The sequence below is a fragment of the Anopheles darlingi genome, chromosome 3 (genome assembly GCF_943734745.1).
Source record: "Anopheles darlingi chromosome 3, idAnoDarlMG_H_01, whole genome shotgun sequence".
NCBI lineage: Eukaryota > Metazoa > Arthropoda > Insecta > Diptera > Culicidae > Anopheles > Anopheles darlingi.
In genome coordinates, this window is record NC_064875.1 from 44,366,234 (window position 1) to 44,388,710 (window position 22,477).

At 47.1% G+C, this 22,477-nt stretch overlaps 3 protein-coding genes across 3 annotated transcripts; 2 read left to right on the top strand and 1 right to left on the bottom strand.

Moving 5' to 3' along the window:
* Positions 1-6,867: 6,867 nt before the first annotated feature.
* LOC125955775 (eukaryotic translation elongation factor 1 epsilon-1) lies at positions 6,868-7,912 on the bottom strand. Its single transcript, XM_049686925.1, has 4 exons — positions 7,714-7,912; positions 7,429-7,641; positions 7,255-7,350; positions 6,868-7,183 (listed from the first exon to the last, which is right to left on the bottom strand). The coding sequence occupies exons 1-4, from the start codon at positions 7,792-7,794 to the stop codon at positions 7,031-7,033; spliced, it is 543 nt and encodes a 180-aa protein (XP_049542882.1). The 5' UTR covers positions 7,795-7,912; the 3' UTR covers positions 6,868-7,030.
* Positions 7,913-8,020: 108 nt separating this feature from the next.
* On the top strand, positions 8,021-10,573 carry LOC125955776 (LITAF domain-containing protein-like). The gene is made up of 3 exons (XM_049686926.1): positions 8,021-8,290; positions 9,420-9,694; positions 9,772-10,573. Exons 2-3 carry the CDS (start codon positions 9,420-9,422, stop codon positions 9,875-9,877), a joined length of 381 nt encoding a protein of 126 aa, XP_049542883.1. The 5' UTR covers positions 8,021-8,290; the 3' UTR covers positions 9,878-10,573.
* Positions 10,574-11,839: 1,266 nt separating this feature from the next.
* On the top strand, positions 11,840-21,281 carry LOC125955526 (ionotropic receptor 75a). Its single transcript, XM_049686659.1, is given in 9 exon segments — positions 11,840-11,988; positions 12,476-12,843; positions 14,033-14,320; positions 14,781-14,948; positions 15,020-15,233; positions 16,903-17,065; positions 18,123-18,334; positions 19,417-19,712; positions 20,981-21,281. Coding segments are annotated over 9 exon segments (2,112 nt in total). The 5' UTR covers positions 11,840-11,886.
* Positions 21,282-22,477: the final 1,196 nt, after the last annotated feature.

Sequence of the window (22,477 nt, forward strand, 5' to 3'; positions counted from 1 at the left end):
TGCCTCCAGACGACCGGCGGGATGCTATGCGTTGGGGGTTGAGGGCCAAGCATACGCAGCCGAAGCATGCGATCGCTTGAAGTGGAGTTCTTGGGTCTGCCGCGTTCTTCGGCCAAATACGAGGGCAAATAAAGGCGACACACGGAATGCAGATGTTTTCTTTTCGAGCCCATGAAGTGCGGACCCATCCATGGAAGTCCGGAAATGGGTTTGCGAGGGGAGTATATGAATCAAAGTGATTCACCATTTGGTCCCGTCTTATTTGTGGTGGAGAATTCGAGGAATCGGGTAGAACTGCGAAACATATTTCTCTCTTGCTTAGAACACGCCTAATCCTCGATGGAGAGATTATTTTGCAGATTTTTAATTCCTCTGAGCTATTGGCTGTAAAGAAAATTTATGAATGATGATGCAATGTGGTACGACTGCGATAATTGATTGATATGATTGTAGTAAAACCCTGTTTATAAATTATTCTGGATAATATATATCGAAACTCAAGTTAGAATTTTGTTGAATGGATGATTCACTTATTGAAACTGCTATCTTATTATGATCCAGGCAATGTTTTCCAGTTACACCTTTTGTTCAGGAAATAGTTTAGAGCCTCGCGATTGTTCTGGCGATGGATAGGGTAGGAATCTATTTTTAGTGATTTCATGGACTACTAGATGTAAAAAATGTAATATTAGCGAAAATTACTATGTATCACCAACGGTGAAGGTAGACCATGCATGGGATGATGGGCCATGCATGGGAATAAAGGTGAGAGAAACAGCATTCAAGTTCATAGCTTGCTTAACTTCTAGAGGCGCTCTCTCCACCCAAACTGTCGTTTTCACGACAAAACATTCCCGTCACTGGGAACCTCTTTTCAGCTGGATCTGCCGTTGTCACGGCAACCGTACGGTTACAGGCCACGCCTGCCTAGCTACAGGCTGACGCTCGGTGGGACAGAGGTGTCCACGAGTGTTGTGATCCGGCGTAGTAGGCAGTGCGGCATCGTCATCGTCGAGTTCTCCGTTAAAGCGACGGAGTGGGCCGTCGTCTCGTCAATAGGTGACGAGTAGCCAAAACCCCAACATTGGTCCTTCGAACCGGATGTGAGAACACCAGACGGTGAGTAAACGGTGGCAATCGTGAACCGTGTGTGTAACGAAAATACCAACAGTGCGCAGAACGTGAGCGTAACAAACATTCTTCAGTGAGAAGTGTTCCCAATTCAACGGAAAAATGAAGACTCTTAAAACGTTGCTAAGGATAAGTGCTAGTCTAGAGACTAGGCTGCAAGGGCTAGCGAAGCACATTAGTCAGCTTCCCTCGGATGTAGCCGATTCAAGTATTGAGCTGAACGATTTGATGACATCACTATCCGAGTTACAATCCAAGTATGCTGCGAACTTTGAAGATTTGTTAGAATGCGTTGCAGATGGAGACTTGGCAACAGTGCAAGAACAGTTCGATGCATTCGAAGAAGATATGAGGCAAACGCGATCCATAATACAAAAAATGATGAAACCTGATAAGGGTAAAGACAACGAGACACCAAACATGCCAGTGATAATGCAATCCAATCCGTTCCGAGCGCCGTTACCGACATTCGACGGGTCATATGAAGCTTGGCCACGTTTCAAGGCCATGTTTCAAGACCTCATGCGCCATTCGAAAGATGTGGAGGCAGTAAAGCTCTACCACCTGGAAAACGCTTTGAAAGGATCGGCAGCCGGTGTTATTGATTTAGACACGATCCAAAGCAATAATTACGAGAGAGCGTGGGAGATTCTAGAGGAACGGTTTGGAAACCCTCGGTTGATTGCTGAAAAACACATTCTCGGGTTGCTCAACATCCAGCCTGTAGTGACAAAATCAGCAAAGGAAATTCGACGAGTATTAAATGAGTGCACCAAGCACGTTGAGAGTTTGGATAAACTCGGTCATCAGCTAACTGGGGTCTCACAAATGATGGTGATAACGTTAGTAACACGTGCCTTAGATAATCAAACTCGCGAACTATGGGAAACTTCGTTTGATCAAAGAGAGTTGCCGGAATATGAAGTGATGATTGACTTCCTCAAACAAAGATGTGTAGTGCTAGAACGTTGCGAGGACGTTAATAAGGATGTCGCAAGACCAAGCCGGAATATCAGCAAGCCTAAGCCGGTGAGCAATACAATTCATGTTGCAACAAACAAACAAGAGGTATGCGCAATATGTGCCGGTCAACATCGTAGCTGTGAGTGCAATGTTTTATTGAGATTGTCTGTTGGCGAAAGAATAGACAAGGTTAAAATGTTGAAAGTTTGTTTCAACTGTTTGAAGGCTGGACATTCGGTAAAAAAGTGTTACTTGAGACAGACCTGTAGAAAGTGTAACCAAAGGCACCATACATTACTGCATTTAGACCCAACTCCCGAGCAATCTGCTGCAGTAACGGCAGCATGCAGCGATGTAGAACGGAAAGGACAAGTACTTTTGATGACTGCCTTAGTGAAGTTACGTTCAGAGAACGGTAAAACGTGCCAGGCTCGTGCATTAATAGATTCTGGGAGTGAAATTAATCTTATATCAGAAGGAGTAGTGAAAATGTTGCGAGTGAAGAAACATCCCACTGAAACAATGTTATGCGGAGTTAACGGTCAAGAGTCAAAGACCTCGCATAAGGTACAAGTGGAGTTATTGTCCATTGATGGCAAATATAAGACAAGGCTTGAATGTCTAACGACGGAAAAGATTACCGGAAGAATTCCGTCAAATGCAGTCTGCAGTAAGAATTGGAAGGTACCATCCAGCATAACGCTTGCAGATCGTTTGTTCCATCAGCCTAAGGAAGTTGACTTATTGATAGGGTCAGAGTTATTTGGTGAAATTTTAGGCCATGGAAGGATCCAACTAGCAGATGATTTACCAACGTTGTTTGAAACTCGTTTCGGATGGGTAGTGGCAGGTGCAGATAAAAGAAAGCACAAACATGTACACTCACATCCGATTACCCAAGATGTATTGGAGAACAGCCTAAAACAGTTTTTTGAACAAGAAGATCTGCCTGACACGGATGATACAAACTCAGAAGCAGAGCTGTTCGAAGAACATTTTCAAAACACCCATTATAGAAACAAGGACGGTCGATATGTGGTAAAATTACCGTTTCGAGAAACGTTGCCACAGCTAACAGAGTCGCGAGAAATGGCACTAAAAAGATTTCGATCTCTAGAACGAAGGCTGATGAAGGAACCAAATTTAAAGGAACAGTATGCAGCATTTTTGGAGGAATATGTGAAGTTAGGACATTGTCGCGAGATAAAGGAGAGCGAAGATCCTCCCGGAATGCAAAGTTATTACTTGCCCCATCATTGTGTGCTGAAACCAGAAAGCAGCAGCACAAAATTGCGTGTGGTGTTTGATGCATCCGCCAAAACCAGTGGACTGTCATTAAACGAGGTATTGATGCAAGGATCACAAATCCAAAGCGACCTCTTCTCAATAGTTTTGCGGTTTCGAACTCTCAAATTCGTTTTTTCGGTAGATGTAACAAAAATGTATCGCCAAATTCTAATCAATGTTGCGGATACTCGATACCAAAGAATAATCTGGAGAGAAGACCCATCCAAGGAATTGAAAGTATATGAGTTAGGAACAGTAACTTATGGTACGTCGGCGGCTTCATTCCTAGCAACAAGAGTGCTAAAACAACTAGCACTAGACGAAGGTCAAAACTACCCGCATGCTGCTGATGCCTTGCTAAAAAACACGTATATGGACGATATCATCACGGGCGCTGACACTATTACTCAGGCAAAAACTCTGAGATATGAATTAGAAGAACTGATGGAAAAGGGAGGATTCCCTATCCGAAAATGGTGCTCTAATTCTGAGGAAATTCTCGAAGGAATACCAGAAACGGATCGAGAAGTATTGACAAAAATTGCACGAACATCAGTAAACGAAACAATCAAAGCACTAGGAATAATCTGGAATCCAACAGTCGATATCTTGCTGTATAATCCTGAGGTCACAGTTTATAAAAATGAGACGATAAGCACAAAAAGATCGATACTATCATCCATTGCCCGACTATTTGACCCGTTAGGTCTAATAGCACCAGTCATCATCGAGGCAAAAATGATAATGCAATGTTTATGGGCATCTAAGATCGGCTGGGATGAGGCAGTAGAGGGTGAATTATTGTCAAGATGGACAGAGTTTCAAGATGCCTTAAAGGAGCTGAAGGAAATCGTTATACCAAGATGCGTCGTACCTGCCGAATCAGAGAAGCTGGAGATGCATGGGTTCGCGGACGCATCGAAGAACGCTTACGGTGCATGCGTGTACCTTAGAAGTATAAAAAAAAACGGAAGCGTAAAAACACGGCTGCTATGCAGCAAATCAAAGGTTGCCCCTCTCAAGGCAATATCAATTCCAAGACTAGAGTTGTGTGCTGCTTTGCTATTGGCTAAGTTGGTAGAAAAGGTTAACCAGACAGTATACAACCATAAATTCGAAGTTAAGCTATGGTCGGATAGCCAAATTGTGTTGGCCTGGATGCGCAAGCCGTTGGATTCTCTTCAAATATACGTGCGTAATCGTATAAAACAAATCATACGACTATCGGAAAATTACGAATGGAATTATGTTCGGACAGCAAAAAATCCAGCTGATATTGTATCAAGAGGAATGAAGCCTGCCACACTAAGAAATTGCCAGTTGTGGTGGAACGGCCCAAGCTTTCTACAGGAATGCGACTACAACATAGAGCAAACAGCTGAGATGTCTGACGACATGATCCCGGAGTTAAAAAAGACTGTGCTCATTGCATCCATTCTGAAGGTAGCTGAACCCGTCTTCGAGAAGCACTCGTCCTTCTATAAGCTACAACGAGTGTTCGCTTATGTGGCTCGTTTTTTAAAAAGAACGCGCCAACCAAGGAAAGAGAGAGCTACACATGTACTACTAACAGTGAAAGAAATGCGTGACGGTATGAATTGCATCGTACGAATTGTGCAGCAAAACGAGTTCCACAAAGAGATTCAATGCATCAAACGCAACCAAATACCGAAGCGTTGGTGTGCATTGCACCCATTTATCTGCAAAGATGGATTTCTTCGTGTTGGCGGACGGTTGCAGCATTCAAGGTTACCGTTTGAGAACAAACATCAGCTACTCTTACCGCATGGACATCCAGTGACAGATATGCTGATACAAAAGATCCACGAAGAGCAATTACATCAAGGACCATCAGGAGTGTTGGCGACTCTTCGAGAGAGGTTCTGGATCATCAATGCTAGGTCTTCCATTCGGAAGGTGATACGGAAATGTGTAAAATGTTTCCGAGCGAATCCACGAATAATCCAACCGCTAATGGGAAATCTGCCTGAGGAATGAGTGAACCTGGCGGCACCCTTTGAGATAACCGGAGTCGATTATGCCGGTCCGGTATTAGTAAAAGAAGGCAGATACAAACCTAGGAAGGTGAAGGCTTATATCGCGTTGTTTGTGTGTTTAGTGACAAAGGGAATTCATCTCGAGTTAGTAACTGATATGTCAACTGAAGCATTTTTAGCCGCATTGGATCGTTTCACAAATCGCAGAGGCACAGTTCGAAAAATAATGTCGGATAATGGAACTAACTTTGTAGGTGCTTCTAGAGAGCTGCGTAAGCTGTGTGATCTATTCAATGGCAAGAAAGAAAGGGACAAAGTTCATGAATTCTTGCTCAAACGAGAAATAGAGTGGCAGTTCATACCTCCTCATGCACCAAACTTTGGTGGTTTGTGGTTTGTCAAAACAGTGAAGGCACATCTAAGTAAAGCATTAGGGACTGCTTCATTGACGTTCGAAGAATTCTACACCGTCTTGACCCATGTGGAAGCCATAGTCAACGCTCGGCCGCTTTACTGTTCGGGTGATGACCCGAATGATCTGCAACCTATTACGCCTGCTCATCTGATGCTTGGACGATCGCTGGAGCCAATCATCAAACCATCCTATGCGGAGATACCAGCCAACCGTTTGAGCCGATGGGAGTTCCTGACGCAGCTGCGGGACCACTTTTGGAAGAGGTGGTCGCGAGAGTATCTTTCATCTCTGCAAGCACGAGCGAAGTGGACTAAGAAGCAGCCCAATATTACGAATGGCAGTATTGTTTTATTAGTGGATGATAATTTACCAGCCCTATCATGGCAATTGGGGTATGTTACTGACGTGATACAAGGAAAAGATGGAGTAGTAAGAGTAGCTGATGTTCGCACGACATCCGGCGTTTACCGTCGTTCGGTAAATAAGTTAGCTCCGTTGCCAATACAAGATGAATAATATTGATTAAGTAGGTTGGAATTACATTCCAACGGGGGGGAGTATGTTCAGGAAATAGTTTAGAGCCTCGCGATTGTTCTGGCGATGGATAGGGTAGGAATCTATTTTTAGTGATTTCATGGACTACTAGATGTAAAAAATGTAATATTAGCGAAAATTACTATGTATCACCAACGGTGAAGGTAGACCATGCATGGGATGATGGGCCATGCATGGGAATAAAGGTGAGAGAAACAGCATTCAAGTTCATAGCTTGCTTAACTTCTAGAGGCGCTCTCTCCACCCAAACTGTCGTTTTCACGACAAAACATTCCCGTCACTGGGAACCTCTTTTCAGCTGGATCTGCCGTTGTCACGGCAACCGTACGGTTACAGGCCACGCCTGCCTAGCTACAGGCTGACGCTCGGTGGGACAGAGGTGTCCACGAGTGTTGTGATCCGGCGTAGTAGGCAGTGCGGCATCGTCATCGTCGAGTTCTCCGTTAAAGCGACGGAGTGGGCCGTCGTCTCGTCAATAGGTGACGAGTAGCCAAAACCCCAACACCTTTGCTTCGGTTGAAAATTGGTTTCTTTTAATTGTTTCTCATAATTTATTATTCATTTCTATTTGATAATGTGGAACGTATCGTTCCCATCAAATAATAAGAGACAACTCACGTTGCAAGAGTAAGCATAGAGACCATAGCGGTGCTTGGGCAGTTTCGGGGTTCAATGGGATACCTTAGGTATGCGTTCCGGTGGCCCATTCCAACAGCTGTAGGGTGGAAAAGTTAAGCAGCACCTTTCCTTGGCGAACGTCGTCCAGCTGCTGCAGATGATGGTACCAGCGCGACACGTTCAAATAGCTTTCCTTCTCCAGTGGTTGTAGATTAGCCTGCGGAGGAAAAGAATGCGGCCTAAATTAGAGGGGAATTCCATAAAACGGTAAGCGACCTTTTATCCTACCATTGTGTCATAGATGGTATGGAACACTACAACGTCGGCTATGCTGAGAGTATCGTTGACTAGATACGATCGACTTTGCAAGTAATGATTGAGTTCCTGAAACATTGATGATGAACATTGTCGATTATAAATCAGATCCGAGAGCCAATGTCCACTGGACCATGGGTAACGTACCTCCAGCAGAGCCTTAGCGACGTGTTTATCCTTGTTTGAAGGGGCCACGAAGAGAACGGCATAATCCAGCCACTGCAGAATTTCGCATTCGACCTCAAAGTCCCGCGGGATGGGCCCAACCACCGGCTTCTTCGTTTCTCTCACAAGCGATTGGATGATCGAGGAAAACCCCGAAATGCTGGGTTCTTTGGCCGACTTGGTACGGGTGAGAATCTAGAAGCGAGGAACGTGGGAAAGGTCAGTTTGGTAGCCCTCAGCCGGTGCCGGAAAAACCGCATGGCTCACTTTTTCCGAGTTGTATCCAACTTTTCCCAGCGGCACTTCCAGGAACGCCGCAATCCGCTTAGTGTTATCCACACTGACCATGTTTGCGGCGTGGTATCGCTAAAACAATCGAAATCCAAGAAAATCGGCGGCGTGGAAAGGACACCAGCAGGACGAATTCGGTCAATCCGGAGACCAAAACAAGGAAGAGGAGTAACCGCAGGAAGGGGGAGTAGAAGAAGAAGAGTGACACTTTTGCCCACTCAGCCAATACCCATGCAGCAACCGGTTTTGTTCAGCACTCGTGTACTTTTTGTAGGGTCAAGGGGGAACGTTGTGGAAAAGGGAGTTGGGGGGAGGAGGTAAAAACACGCTAAAAATATAAGAAATGAAGTCACAAGCTGCTGGCTAGTAAAAAACAGTACCTCAGCTAGAAGCAGAAGTTTCGAGTTTTGCGAAATCCGTGCGTGGTGCCCCAAACGCATTGTTGCTGGTCGACGGTCCTCGGACAGGGAAAGCGAGTTTTCTTGTTTACTACTCGGCCCAAGAAGGGTGAATTCTGCTAGAACATTCGTAGCTGACCCGCGGAAACACAAAGGTATGATTAGCTAGTAGACGGCGGCAAATAGTGGACGGACTCGGCGGGTATCAGTGAAATCCTTGAATCGAACGCGTTTAATTACGTCAACATTTTTGCATTCCGTGAAGGGGGATGATCGGCTGTGTGCCGTACCGCCCGCGGTGCGTGGGTCATGTCAAGCTCACTTGCGGTAATCGGATGGAACAACAAACGCAGAACAAATATGCAAATATCTAGAAAACAGCAGCGCGATCGTGTGCCACCCCTATTCAAACACGGCGCCGCGCGTCCGCTTCCCCATCGACATTCGAGAGGGTGGATCCCGTTGCCGTCTCGGGAAGGGTTGTTGGGAGGGCAAAGGAACGCCAAAAAAAGATCTGCCACCCCCCGATGATCCGATGGCCTTGTGTGGGAGTTGATGTCGAAATGGGGAGATAATTAGCGCCGCCAACCACGACGCGTTACGCGATCTCGAGCTGCCTATCGGAATGCCCTACTCTTCTGCTACTGGATTGTGGTTTTGCGGTTCTACCACACTCACTGTTTTTAATAATGCTTCGATTTTTGGAATTGCTTATCTCGCTAGCACGCTCCAGCGCACAAGAAAAAGCAGCATAAGCGTTTGCTGATAATAATTGCATGCATTTCGAACCTCTCTGAATGCAGTCGATCGGGACGATCTTGTTCGCCTGGAGCGTTAGGAGACAGCTAACTCTGGTTGTTTCTTCTTTCTCCTATTTAATGGGAAATGAAGGTCAAGGATTCTATTACCATTCTGTACAAGCGTGCGCATGTGGCAGCAGCTACACGTTCTACTTGCTGACGAAATGGACCGTCGCGTGTCCATCAGTCACAAACACGCGACCACCGGCCACCTAAGGCCGGGGAAGGCAACCGGTAATCGGTTCTGCTTAGTGTCGATAGAATGAATCACCCTGGAAGGAGGAGGCCACGTTGGAAATTTCGTTTCCGATTAGCACACAGATGCCTGTTGCGCTTCACGTTGCTACTCGGCAAAGGTAGTGCTACTGCTGCTGATGATGGTAGTGGTGGTGGGATAAGAGATTGAGATTGATCGCATTATGCGCGTTTGCGATAGAATGTCTTCTTTAACCATGTTCTTTGTTTGCTCGTTTTCCATTCACAGATGAGTAAAGACGGACCGCCACCGTACGGGTTCGTGCTGCCTCAGTCAGCACCACCGAGCTATGCCCAGGCAGTAGGAGGTGTCCCACCTTCCGCGCCCTTCACGCCACAGGCACCGGTACTGACCGGGGCGCAGATTGTGACCACGGTGGTACCGATAGGGCCCCAGTCGACGCACATGATATGCCCTAGCTGCCATGCGGAGGTTAACACACAAACAACCACTTCTCCGGGAATGATTGCTTACGTTTCGGGCTTTTTGATTGCGCTCGTTGGGTAAGACGGCAACGCGATCTCACAATCAGCGGTGCGAGTCGTCAACGAATATTTAATTCCCTTCTGTTGCTTTTCAGGTGCTGGCTCGGTTGCTGCCTAATACCATGCTGCATTGACGAATGTATGGACGTACACCATACTTGTCCTCATTGTAAGGCCTATCTAGGACGACATCGCCGATAAATAATGGATAAACTAATGATCGGGCGGTACGCGTTGACGATTGCGAACAGCAGCGAAGAAGCCTACAAGCCATCTAGCAGTTCCATGATCCGTGCATCCGTGCTTTACCGCTGGATGCCCCCCTTCGGAAGCGCGTACCATAGCGTGCGTGCGTGTGTGTGTGCTTAACTCGATTCCAACATTCATCTTATCCCTTCCGTGTCGAAACTGTCAGTGTTCTCGTTTTTAGCCTGCCCTCCCTCTAGAAGTACCACTACGTGATTTTACATCCACTGCATCTGCTATGCGGCCAACTGCAATGGCTTGGCACCGTCCGCTGAAAAGTCGATAGAGTTATAACCGCGCGGGGATAGCCAGCGAGGAATCGAATCTCCTGCCACACCCTCATGCTTGGTAGTTACAGTTTGAATGTACTATTCACCGGGTTTGGTGACCAATAGTATCGAAAAGAAGTATCCAGAAGAACAAGATGGTGCAACGAGCTCCTTTTACGTGTGCGTAACGAAAGTAACATATTAGATTGTGTTAAAGTTTTAAACAAACATACAGAACGAACCTATTCGTGGAACGATGCTAATAGCGTAACTGATTATCTCCCCAGACTCCGGCTTACATTGTATACACATTTTTATGTATCTCCGTATCGTATATCGTTTTGGTTATAGTTTATAGAGAAAAAGGCCATTTTCCCACTCTCGGTTTTTCGTGATGTTTCTTTTCTTTTTAGTATTTTGATTACAGTGCGCTGAGAAAAATTGTATGTTCTTGGCCTTGGGTTGGTTGGGACGGAATGGGTGCCATGGTACGGCAGAACGTTTGTCGTACACTTCCGGTTGCAGTGCTGGTTATTAATGTTAATGGTTCGATGTACCGGAACAAAACGCAAACAAAACGAAACAAAAAACACATTAATTTGCCTAACTACTGATCCTATTTGAACCCCTCATCTATGTAATCTGTATAACTTTAGAAAATGGGCATCTAATAAACCAAAATGATATTAACGTAACAACGCGTTGTGTGTGTGGCATTGTAGCGCTAGGAAACGTGGTTGCACAAAGGGTGGTCCCAGGGTAGGGTATTAAATCATAATGAATTAGAAAAATATTGATTGGTGCTTTGCAACCTTGCTTCCTACCGATGACCGGCTCTAGTTCCTAATAATAGACTGTGCCCTATTCATAAGATACTTATCTTCTCCTTTTTATGCAATTTTGATTTGGCTTTTCAATTTTCTGTATCGTTCAATAGATTTATTTTATGCCAACTTGTTGATATAAGACACGTTACTGTTGGCTAACGTATCGGCGTTTTCCGTTAATGGAATTGCAAAGCGTAATGCCTATCCTTCTCCTTTCTCAAATCGATATCCCGTTAAAGCACATATCAATCCGACATAATCACACCACGTTGACATCATACTACGATACACATGCGATTGACCAACATTATGTTTACAAGGTAATTGATATGATCGATCGAGACTGGTCGTTAGCTAAAGATGCTCTAGGTCGTCAGCGCGGTCACGAGGGACAGCCAGCTATCAGCTCAGGGGCGCTCAATTGCGATTGACTGGTGATGGAATAATTTCGGTCTCATTACGGGTAATGTTTCGCGTATAAATTTAAGGCACGTCGCCATGGTACACGCTCATACTTGTCGGATTGGCAGTGAGTGCAAGTGGCGCCATAATGATGCACCTGAAGCAACCACAGCGGCCGTTGGTCGTGCACTGCTGGTGGCCAATACTATTGTTCACCATCCTCCTACTTCTACCGATGTTGATGTCGGTTTACGCGGAAAGCATAAAAACCGTTGATTACAGTGACACCACTAGCGTTGCTTCCATGGTGCACCATTTCGTGTACTACCATAAGGCCTTGAAAATGGGTATCGTTTTCGGATGTGATCAGAAGTTATCGTTCATTTACAAGCTTTTATCGCAATTGATGGAAACCAGTGTGTCAGTGCGAACGCTCAATATTGCCAACCGTATCCCGGGCCCCGGGATGATGGAGTGGGCCTCGGACGCTCTTCGACGCTCGCTAGAGTTTCATCAATTTGTGGTGCTGGACATGGAGTGCGAAAATGCAGCAGCCGTCCTGGAACAGGTAGGCAACCGTTTTTCGGCACTAGACCCCTGTTCATGATGAAGATATGTGTTTCGATACAGAGAATGAGGATTTGACTCTTTGTTTCAGACAAAGTGACAATAGCCGGCGAGATGTGATGGTTTACTGTCCTGCGATGCTACATTGCCCGCCATGCAAAGTGAGGACATGATTTTTGTTATGTTTGGAGCAATACCCTATATTACATTTCAAAAGCAAAGGCTCCATGTGGTTTATTTAATCGTTTAAATAGTTTTGTTTGTACGCTATAGCAAAGGTAGACTTTTGCTTAAATCTTTAGTTTAGTATTCGTAAAAATCTGCTGATATGCAGCATATTGTTTAACAGACGAAGCCTGCTTGCTATTAGCTCTTCAAGAACCAGCATGTGCACGGTTCACAATAAGCGTCGGGCATCACCAAATTCCCCGCTCGATGCGATGCAGTAGTAGATGATTGTGATGCATTTTGTGCCGTATCTTCTGCAGGCCTCCAAGTATGAACTGTTCAACGCATCGTTCCATTGGATGATAATTGATAAAAATTACAACAGCCTCGATGCAAGCTGCAGCAGCGTGCCAGAAGATGCAACGATGATGATGTTGAAGCAGAGCAACGGACATAGGATGCTCCAATCGCTTAGTGTCTACCGATGTGGCAGAATGAAAGGCAATGCTGTTACCCTCTCAGCGCCACGAACACCGAACGGTATGTATACTAACATGGGCGGGAATGCCAGTGGCGATACCTTCGAGCTGTTCGGAACAATGAACGTCAGCATCAATGCCGAGGTAACCGTGGCGAGACCGACCGCCGGAGCTGGTGCCTATCGGGAATTCACACTCTATGATCTCTGGTAATCATCTATGCCATTGTTTTTGCTTTCAAGTTAGTAGCATGCAGCTCGAACACACATAGTACTAGCACCCTACCCGTGGATCCTTTGCTGGATCGATGGAGCTACTGGTTCTCGGGCCGATGATTCGTGCACTGGTCCTGGTCATCACTCATGATTATGTGTGGTCCGACATCTAGCAAAAGAGGTAGAATGTGGTGCAGTTCTGATAAGAAGCGATAGCAGCATATGCAGCATATGTTCTCTTTGGAGTTAAAGCTAAATGCCTATGGATGAGGGCATCTTAATGGGCACACCTATAAGTGTGATGTGACGCGGTGCTGGTATTATGATCCCTTCTTTCACACGCTGATAAATGATAGTATAAAGATAGTGCAAAAGAGTGTTCAGTGAGAGTTTGAACCAAGATTCCCAGAATATCGTTGCAATACCCAGAAGTTCGTTGCTATGAAGTAAACGAGATAATCGCTTGTGAGTAATAACTCAGCGGGTAGTTTATCCTTTAAAACTGTTTATGAATTTCTGTTTAAACCATTTGTCTTCAATGGCGAATCTTTTAATAATAATACATAAAATGTTTGTAACAATCGAAGCATAACTAAGAGAGAGAGATAGCGCGGATGCCAGTTGTACTGGCAGTTTTCTCAAAACCAAAGTTCAAAACCAAAACTTAGTTCGTAGCATTAAAATTGTTGAACCGATCTTATTGACATTTTGAATACTTTGTTTGACCAAACATTGTCATAACACACAATATGTGTTGCTTGATATGAACTAGAACTTCTGTACTATAGCTCTAAGTGTAGCTCTAGGCAAAATCGTTACCATTTTTATTTTCGTCACTACAAATTGCTAAAAATTAAACAAAAATCAAACAAACTCTTGGATAAGATATTATTATCTATGCAAATAGTATTGATTTTTATTTACCATGAATTTAGCAACGTTTAGATAATTAAAGCAGAAAGCAGTTTTTTCATAGATTATAACGATGCCAGTGATACATTAAGCTGCAATTTTAAAGAGTAAACATCATATCAGAATAAAAAGAATCAATTTTCAGCATAAATTAAGATAAGATTAATAGTATGCACTCGCAAGGACGAATAATTAAAAACATAATGTCACGGTTTACGTTCCTTCCAATAAATATCGTTTTCTTTCTCTTAAAATCCGTCTTCATCGCTAGGAACCCCGGCTATCTGAGTGGTGGCAAATTGAAAGTAGAGCCCCTGGGCAACTACATTGCGGTGGATGGTGGTATCAAGCTGGTGCCGGCGGTACCGCATCGCCCAACGACCGTGGTCCGCCGCCAGAACATGGATGGCCTGAAGCTCAAGATAATGACCGTGGTGACACAGCGACCGCATCAACCGTTTGAAGCGTATCTAACCACACCGACCAATACCCATCTGGACTCGGTACATCGTTACAACTACGGGCTCATGAGTATGCTGAAGGATTTCTACAACTTTACGTAAGTAACCAGAACGGTAGAAAGGATCGAACGGTTCGTTCGGTCCCGGAGAACTTCGTTTCATTACCGCCGACCTCATTGGCTGCTAGCGGTGGTTTAACTTTTCACACATGATTGATGATTATTACGACGTGCCTGGTAAGGTGCCGATGATGATGTTGGGGTTGGCGCCAAGGCATGGCGACGGGGGTTAATTTTGGGCTGGCCATGTTGGGTTGCCTGACGATGGCAGATATGTCTCAAGCCGCGAGACAGGCAGTCAAGTGAATTTTTGTCCCTCTTCCTTTTTGGGAAAGTTTGTTCGAAGGCCAGCTGCCCCCAAAAAAGTCCTCGCGTTCCACTGAGGCGGATTCTGGTGGGATTGGGGATCACCCGTAGACTTCACGCAGGGTCTGTGTGGAGGTCCGGAGGTGCCAAACTACGTACCAAAGTCATCAAACTTGTGCTTGTCCGCCAGTAGGTTCATCAATCGACGCACCAAGAGCTGGGGCTATCTGCGGAATGGTACGTTCGATGGTATGATTGGGGCTTTGTCGAGGTGAGAGGTGGATCTCGGTGGTTCGCCGATGTACTTCCGGCAGGAGCGTCATCGCGTCGTCAGCTACACAACACGAACCTTCATCGAGCGGTACGTAAACGCTCGTCGAACCCTGGATGGCGCCTGGAATGGTTATCCTACACCACTTGCCTCCATTCCAGACCTTGTTTCATCTTTCGCCATCCGGCGCGACAGGATGCGGTAAAAAATCCCTTCCTGCTACCGTTCGAGCTCATCATCTGGTACTTGATGCTGGCCTGCGGAACAACGCTGACGATGATGCTGTGCATTAGCTTTTACTGTGAGGATGCAGGTAACTGCTGCAGCCAAAAGTTGATCGCTTTGCTGTTAATCTCTTCGTCCTCATACCGCAAAGTAGCGATAAGTTACTTGCTTAAATTATTCCTTTTTTCTCATTAAATCCCAATCATTCTGTGACTTTCAATGCACTGCCCTATGCTATCTATCGTTCCGTTAATAGCTGGAATCTCGAATCAATCCTCGAGTGGCGCTTCTCTTTCGAAAAAAAGCTCATCAAACGCTGTCAGAACTCCATCAGAATACTGCAGCCACCATAACGCCCCTGTGACTACGGTCACCGGCGTTCAAATTCCATGGATCTCATACGATGACAACAAACCGGAAGAGTACAGGACCGCACAGAATGATGGGCACAAGCCGGTGCGAAATCAACACCACGCCAAACGGACGAAGATCTACCCACATGGCGGATGGCTTCAAGGATCGAACGGCAGCAACGGATGTGTTCAGAGTCGCAACCGAATGGGCAGTTGGTATGTCGCGTTTTGGGAGGTTCTTTTGAAGTTCGTTAACTCGCATTTCCTTACTTCATTGAAAAAGGTGCTCTAATGATCTTGTCAATGTCACGAAATATCACATTCAATTCGTGTATCAGCCACGTAGCAGTCACTCGCTACCGATAATGCTAATGATAAGCGCAAACACGAAATGGAATGTTTCGACTTTAAGCCGCGCTTTTGTGTGCAACCTACTTAACGAGAAGATTCGTCCGCGTAAGATTGCGAACCGAAGAAAATGCAATCCACCACTATCGAACAAGCTGACGTACTGAGTTCACGACATCCCCCCTCCCCCACTTTCCATCCCGCCCATCCCGGCATCCATCTTAGTTTGACATTATTTCCATCCTCTTGATGCGGAACAGCATCGATAAACTTGTTTCCTGCATGCGCTTCTGGCATCCCTCGCAGAGGCCCGGCCAGGCAGGGCATTGCTAGGGCCCGAGATGGGCTTCTAGTCAGTTTGATCGGTTGCACCATTTTTGGCATCGGCATCATTAGTGGAATGAGATTCCGGCTTTTGCATAGAATGGCTGTGTGTACACAAGGGTGGTGCGGCGAGAGGGGGGGGGGGGGGGCCCGGCCTTGAAGACGAGAGGCTGTATTTCGATAGAAGTACAGCACGGGATCACAACAAGTTTTATCCGATGTCCTCACGCTCGTCACTGTCGTCGTCGTCGTCGTCGTCGATGGCCTTTGGAAAGCGATCCTCGATACTCGGTGTACAGAGAGAGCCCTCTCCACCATTCACCGGAAGAAAATCATTATTACAAGAAACATTTTTCATTTCAATCAGCAAATGCAAAGTTTGTCCATCGTCAACGGCACCAACATACCCGGCTGCACATCATCTCGTGGTGCATCTTTTTAATGGCCATACCCTTTGCTCGATGTCTGCTCGAAGACGAACTAACGACGAACGACGAAATGATGCACTTTGCTTGCATGCTCGCATGCATTTCCCTGGAAGCCTTCGGGATCTGTTGGATGTTTTTGTTGCCCTTGAAGGTGTGTGTATGTGGAGGATGAATGTTTTTTATGTTTTCTTTTTGTTGTTTTGCTGCTGTTGCTGCTGCTGGTGCTGTTGCCACAAAACCCCACACCACAACTGCACCGAGGAAAGCGCTTCGAAGCGGCACGGATGCAAACGCGGATGGTACCGGCGACAATATCCGGATACGGAGCCCGCGTTTATTCCCGCTTGGAGCGATGGTACACGACAGGAGAGACGACGAACGACGAGACGGCCGCGGTGTACGGCGAACATATCGAGAATGCATGAGCAACATCTGCCGAACAACGGAAACGGTGCCGCCAAATGCAATTATCCAGCGGAAAGGGTTTCGAAAAGTGTTCTGCTCTTCCTCGGTGGCGTTTGTCAACAAGGTAGGAAGGGTTAGAGGCGGAAGGGGGGGGGGGGGTAAGGGGCTCCCATGCTGTGCATTTTAATCCATTCGCGGGAATGCGAGTGGAAATGGGATGAGACATTCGTGCGGAGCGGTTACTGTTCGATCCGGACGGTATTTCAATTCTTATTTCGATTCACTCTGCGTGAAGCTGGTTGGAATGATTTCCAGCATCATTGTCCGTGTTTCGGTACATAAATGATGATCAGCCGCATTGATCGAGAGTGGAAGAGAGGGAGCGAATAACACAGTCCGTTTTCTGAACGACCCTTCACGACCAATCATGCTGCTACATCGACGTACAGAATGATTACCTGACTTGGAAACTCCTGCGAAAGGTATATAAATTGATGGACCCGACTGTTCCTGTGCTGTGAAAGTTTAACCGTTCCCCCAGATGTTGCCACATGATTAGTTTTGGGGTATGAGGTAGAGCATGTCCTGCCATCGAATGAAAATCAATCATTCGAACCAAAACCCCACCGTTCGTTGCTAAGACCGGACGGACGGCCTACTTTGGAGGCCAGTCCAGTCAGTGTGCTTCGCAATAATCGAACGCACGACACCGTGAATGATGTTTGCTGGTTCTCCATTAATCTGCCGAAGAGGCCTTTCCCGTTGTCCTAATATCGTTTTGATTTTACGACTTACGACGTTATGATTCATGATGATGGGAGTTGGTCAAACGCCGGGATGGGCGAAAACCTTACCATCATCCGGCAGGAAGGGAGATTCTTTTCTAGATTTGCCCATTGAAATACTGAAACTTACTCGCTAACTATGACGATCGACGACCTTTACCCGGCTTTGCTCAGATATCGGATCCGTTCCGACGCATTTCCTCGGATGCACCCGGGGGACGGAGGGGGGAACAAACATCAGGAAACAAAGGAAAAGCTATATACCGTTTCATTGGCGGCCATTCAGGCCTGAGGCCCCCCGCTCTCTCTTTCTGTCTCTCTCTCTTTTTCTCTTTCTCTCTCGCTCTCGCTCTCACTCCCTCTCTGTGCTCGTATTATTTTCGTTCCATTTAACAGGATTATCCGAGATACCGCACCTATCATCTGGCCGTTGTACGTCATTTTTCATCCTACTGTTCGGCTACCTCATGTTCCAGTACTACTCGGCCAGCATCGTCGGGTCGCTGCTAATGGAGCAACCGAGAAGCATAAAAACGCTCCGGAATTTGATTGACAGCCGCCTGACGCTCGGCATCGAGGATATTCCCTATTCCAGAGATTACTTTGTGGTTAGTGTGTTTGATTGAAATTTATGCTGCGCTTCAACGAATGAACGAACGGTGGACGACTCGATACTTTTCTCTAGTGCGCTGAGTGCTGGTGTGTGTGCGCCGCACCTTTTGGCCTGCTTGGGGTGGGTGGGAGGGCGGGCCTGTAATGTAGCGTAGTGCCTTTTAGTGGCAGGATCTAGGGAGAGGAAAACAGAGGGAGAGAGAGAATGTTGAATGCTTCCAGGAAAACCAGGATGAAGGTTGATACCGGAGCGCATTCCGATAAAAGAAAGGACATTCCACCAATTAAGGCCCGTCTCCTATGTACCAAAGTGGAAACGAGGAAATGGAAATATCTCTTTTCTTCCAGATTGCTTAGAGCTCCTTTCACAGGTTTACTCAACGGGCTTTGCTGCGGACCGGTTCCACTCGGGACTCGCAGGGAATACGCAAATAGATCCACAGAATCGCAGCAGGCTTCTGGCTGATTCTATAGTGATGCACTCGGTTTCTCGACTCTCTCTCTCTCTCTTTATCTATCGCATATGCACACAGCACAATGCCCACCAGCTCAGTGCCTACTACTAGCATCGGTCGGTGGTTCACTCTATCAACCAGACGGAACAAATAGATTAGAGACAAGAAAGCATGTTGCAAGCGGTTCGGCGGGATTAGAAGTGGCCGAGTTTTCCGACAAAACCGTCCCCTACGCCCAAGTACCGTGGCAACAATGGGATGGATGGCAGACATTTCGGTACCAACTCCCACCACTCCAGCGTCTAGTGACTGTTGGTTTATTGTTTTTTTTGTTCTCTTTCCATCCTCGATCTCTCTCGCGCGCGCTTTCGTGTTTTCCTACGCTTTTTCCACCAGCACCGACCCATCGCGTGGTTCTTTTTTGTGTGCGTGTGTGTGCATGATGGCCCTTTTTTCCATTACCATCCTTATCGTCCGACCAGCACCGTGCGCATCCATCGCCATCCCGTTTTCAATGCACTTTCTCGCGCCCCGGTCTGCCGATTTGTGATTTTCCAGTTTCCGTCCCTTTTTTTGTGTGTGTGTGTGTCTTTTTCTCAAACCATGAACGCACGCAACGCCAGCGTACGACGGATGCGGATTCGCTGGAGCTGCACCGGACGCGGATCGAGTATCGGGACGAACGGACGGGCCGGAACGAGTCCCACTTCCTGGTGGCCGCCGATGGACTGCAGCTGGTACGGGCCGGCGGCTATGCGTTCCACGTGGCCATCTCGGCCGCCTACCGCATCATCCGGGAAACGTTCAGCGAGCGGGAAATTTGTGAGCTGAGCGAAATTGATATGTTTCCCGTGTCGTCGCAGTGGATGATTGCGATCGTGCAGAAGAACTCACCGTACCGGGATGTCATAACGTACGGGTAAGCCGCTTGTTGCCGTTGCAGTAGCTGTGGTTGTTGTTGTTGTTGTTGTTGATGTTGCATATGGTGTTAATGGCAAGGATGTTGGCCGGAACCATTGAAGGGAGAGCGGGAACAATTTAATTGATTCATTATGGTCAAAAGTGGAGAGCAGCATTTTGGTTATATAAATCCACGGATCCCTGCTTCCATTGTGTCCTGTTTTACATGTTTTACCATTACGTTTTTTCGGTAAAGAAATGCATCTACGATGCAACTGAGGTTAAGCAAACAAAAAACGAAAAAAACCACCCCATTTAAAACAACAAACAATGCACCATTGGCACTCACACGCACTACCGGAATCCGGCCGGAATCGATGGCCATTTGTTGAACGTTTTTCAAGAGAACCGCGAACGGGTCCGTTGCCCGTATACGCCCGCGATCCTTTATCGTCGACGACGATGTCGTCCATAGTCGGGTCGCCGTCTGGTGGCACCGTTCCGCGTTCGACCGAGCGCGCGAGCACACTTGATCCGGAACGGTGTCTCGTGTGTCTTCCGGTTTTTATGCTCGATTTCAATCATAGTTTCAATAACGCCTCCGCGCTTACGCCCACCAACGCCTATACCTGGGGCGGCCGATCCGATTGGTGACTAGAGGTATAGTGGGACACTAGGAAAGTCATTGGCCGTGAGCCGGTGGTGACCGTGCGTTGTCACCCGTGGTATGTCCCAAAAAACCTTCCTCAAAAAAAAACTCGATAGCCAATTGCTGGTTTTTCCGTTCGATGCACGCTATTTTCCTCACTCACACACATACACACACACACACACACACAGTCAAACGTATTGGCCGGATGAACTTTGACCAGGTTTTTCCCGGTTTGTGGGGCGTTTTTCGTTTCGGGTTTTTGCGTTTGGTTTTGTGCGCCCCTCGTGGTCTCGTGTATGATTTGCTACTTTTCATTTTTGCTTCTCTGCCGTATCCGTGAACGGTTTGGTCTTCTCCTCCCCCCCTTCCTCTTGCCCTTGTTTCCACTCATCACACCCCACGTCACGGTGCTGTCCACGGGAAGCCGTCCTTTCTACTACGCTGGGTCATCCGTCGAACTGATGTTTGCTCTCGCTCCTTTTCCCTTCCTTTCTCTCATTTTCTCTTTTCCTTCCCCGCCGGATCGTTTGCTTTGGTGTGGATTATCCTGATCCTGGGTGGACTACTCAACCCCCGGCGGGAGAGAGAGAGAGAGAGAGAGGGAAAACCGGACCGGAGGGGGACTAAACTCACAGATTACGCCGGTTGAATGAAGCGGGATTAATGCAGCGGCAGCGGCGCGTCTGGCAGGAACCGAAACCGAAATGCGTACGCCAGATTGCCCCGACCGATTTGATCGTCGGCATGGATGCGGTCGTATCGGCGTTTGTGCTGCTGATTGCCGGGGCAACCCTCTCCACCGGTCTGCTGATCGCCGAGCTGCTGTACGTCCGGCTTGAGCGTGGACGACGACCACAACGACGATGCACGAGAGGAGAAGTAGGAAACGAGCGGACGCCGGGCAGCAGTCCAGCAGGACTGTACTACGTCGAGTAGAGAGGAACCTCCCAGGATGCAGGTGTTTTTTTATGCGGGGGGATTTTGTTGATGGCTTAGCGATGACGACAACAAAAAAAGAAAATGTAGATGGAATTCCACCCTAGGCTTAAACTAGTAATTGGTCGTTTGACCTGTAAAAAGCAAACGAGTGTATGTGTGTTTGCGCCCGTTCATGGGTGGTTACATTGGCATGTTATAAAATTTGCTTTTTGGATTCAATTTGAATAGATCATAGTAAACCACATAAAATCTGCTTCGATAGTTCGCCCCTGGCTATGTAGGCCATGCATGGGCAACATAAAATAAAGCGTTATCGCCACGAGGCTAATCTATATCCATAGTTCATGCGCGCTCAAAATCGCCCCCCCCCCACAACGACACCGGTAGGTCTGGCGTCCAGGATAGCGGAGTATATACAGGAATATGGGCAGATAAAGTGATCCCGGACGCTGTACGTACGGCAGTCCATTCCACTTGCAGCATACTCGAACGCAACGCAATCTAGTAGTCCTGTTCGAACGATTCCGACGCTTGGTAAGCGCCAAGCAAACACCAAATGTCTCTCTTTAAGCCCTCTTGCCCGTTTGACAAGTTTATCTCTCTGCCACACACTGCACACACACACACACACACACACACGGCCCGGCCCGGCTGGTGCTTCTTTTCACTTGGGTGCAGCAATGTAGACAAGGATGAGTTGTGTCCGGCCTGGGGAATCGTTACAGCACGTGTGGCACGTGGCAGGTGGCCCGGGAGGTTGGCCAGGATCTCGGCTGGATGGAGTGGAGTGGATGGATTTGGAAGGTGTCACCAGTGTTAGGGAGTGTCCGCAGTGCTTGCTTGAAGTGGATTTGAATGGGGCTGGTGCCTGCTAAGAGCTGGCTTCTATTCCAATCGGTCCAACGGCTCGGTCCAGCTCGCCAGATACCGAGGCCGCTTTATAGACCGTATCCCCTCTCGGCACGAAAATTGAATCGATCCACCACATGCATGATGGGGTATGCAGAGCAGCCCAGTCCTAAGCCCAGTCCTCAGTTTGACGGCAAATGGATATTGGATTTTTGTAGTCCGTGTCCGGGTATATCGGGTCGTATGGTCACACTTGATGGGCTCCTGCGTTGGACATTCCTGGGGCAGCACGGCCCATCCTGGCCCGTGTACGATTGGTGGTGGTGGTGCAGGGAAGGTAACGT

What these genes read in the sequence shown, in the direction of transcription:
- LOC125955776 (XM_049686926.1), top strand. Translation starts at nt 9,420, where the DNA reads ATGAGTAAAGACGGACCGCCACCGTACGGGTTCGTGCTGCCTCAGTCA. An exon ending in TTTTTGATTGCGCTCGTTGG is followed by an intron (nt 9,695 to 9,771) that starts GTAAGACGGCAA and finishes GTTGCTTTTCAG; the next exon opens with GTGCTGGCTCGGTTGCTGCC.
- LOC125955775 (XM_049686925.1), bottom strand. Translation starts at nt 7,794, where the DNA reads ATGGTCAGTGTGGATAACACTAAGCGGATTGCGGCGTTCCTGGAAGTG. An exon ending in TTGGATACAACTCGGAAAAA is followed by an intron (nt 7,642 to 7,713) that starts GTGAGCCATGCG and finishes CCTCGCTTCTAG; the next exon opens with ATTCTCACCCGTACCAAGTC. An exon ending in ATACCATCTATGACACAATG is followed by an intron (nt 7,184 to 7,254) that starts GTAGGATAAAAG and finishes TTTCCTCCGCAG; the next exon opens with GCTAATCTACAACCACTGGA.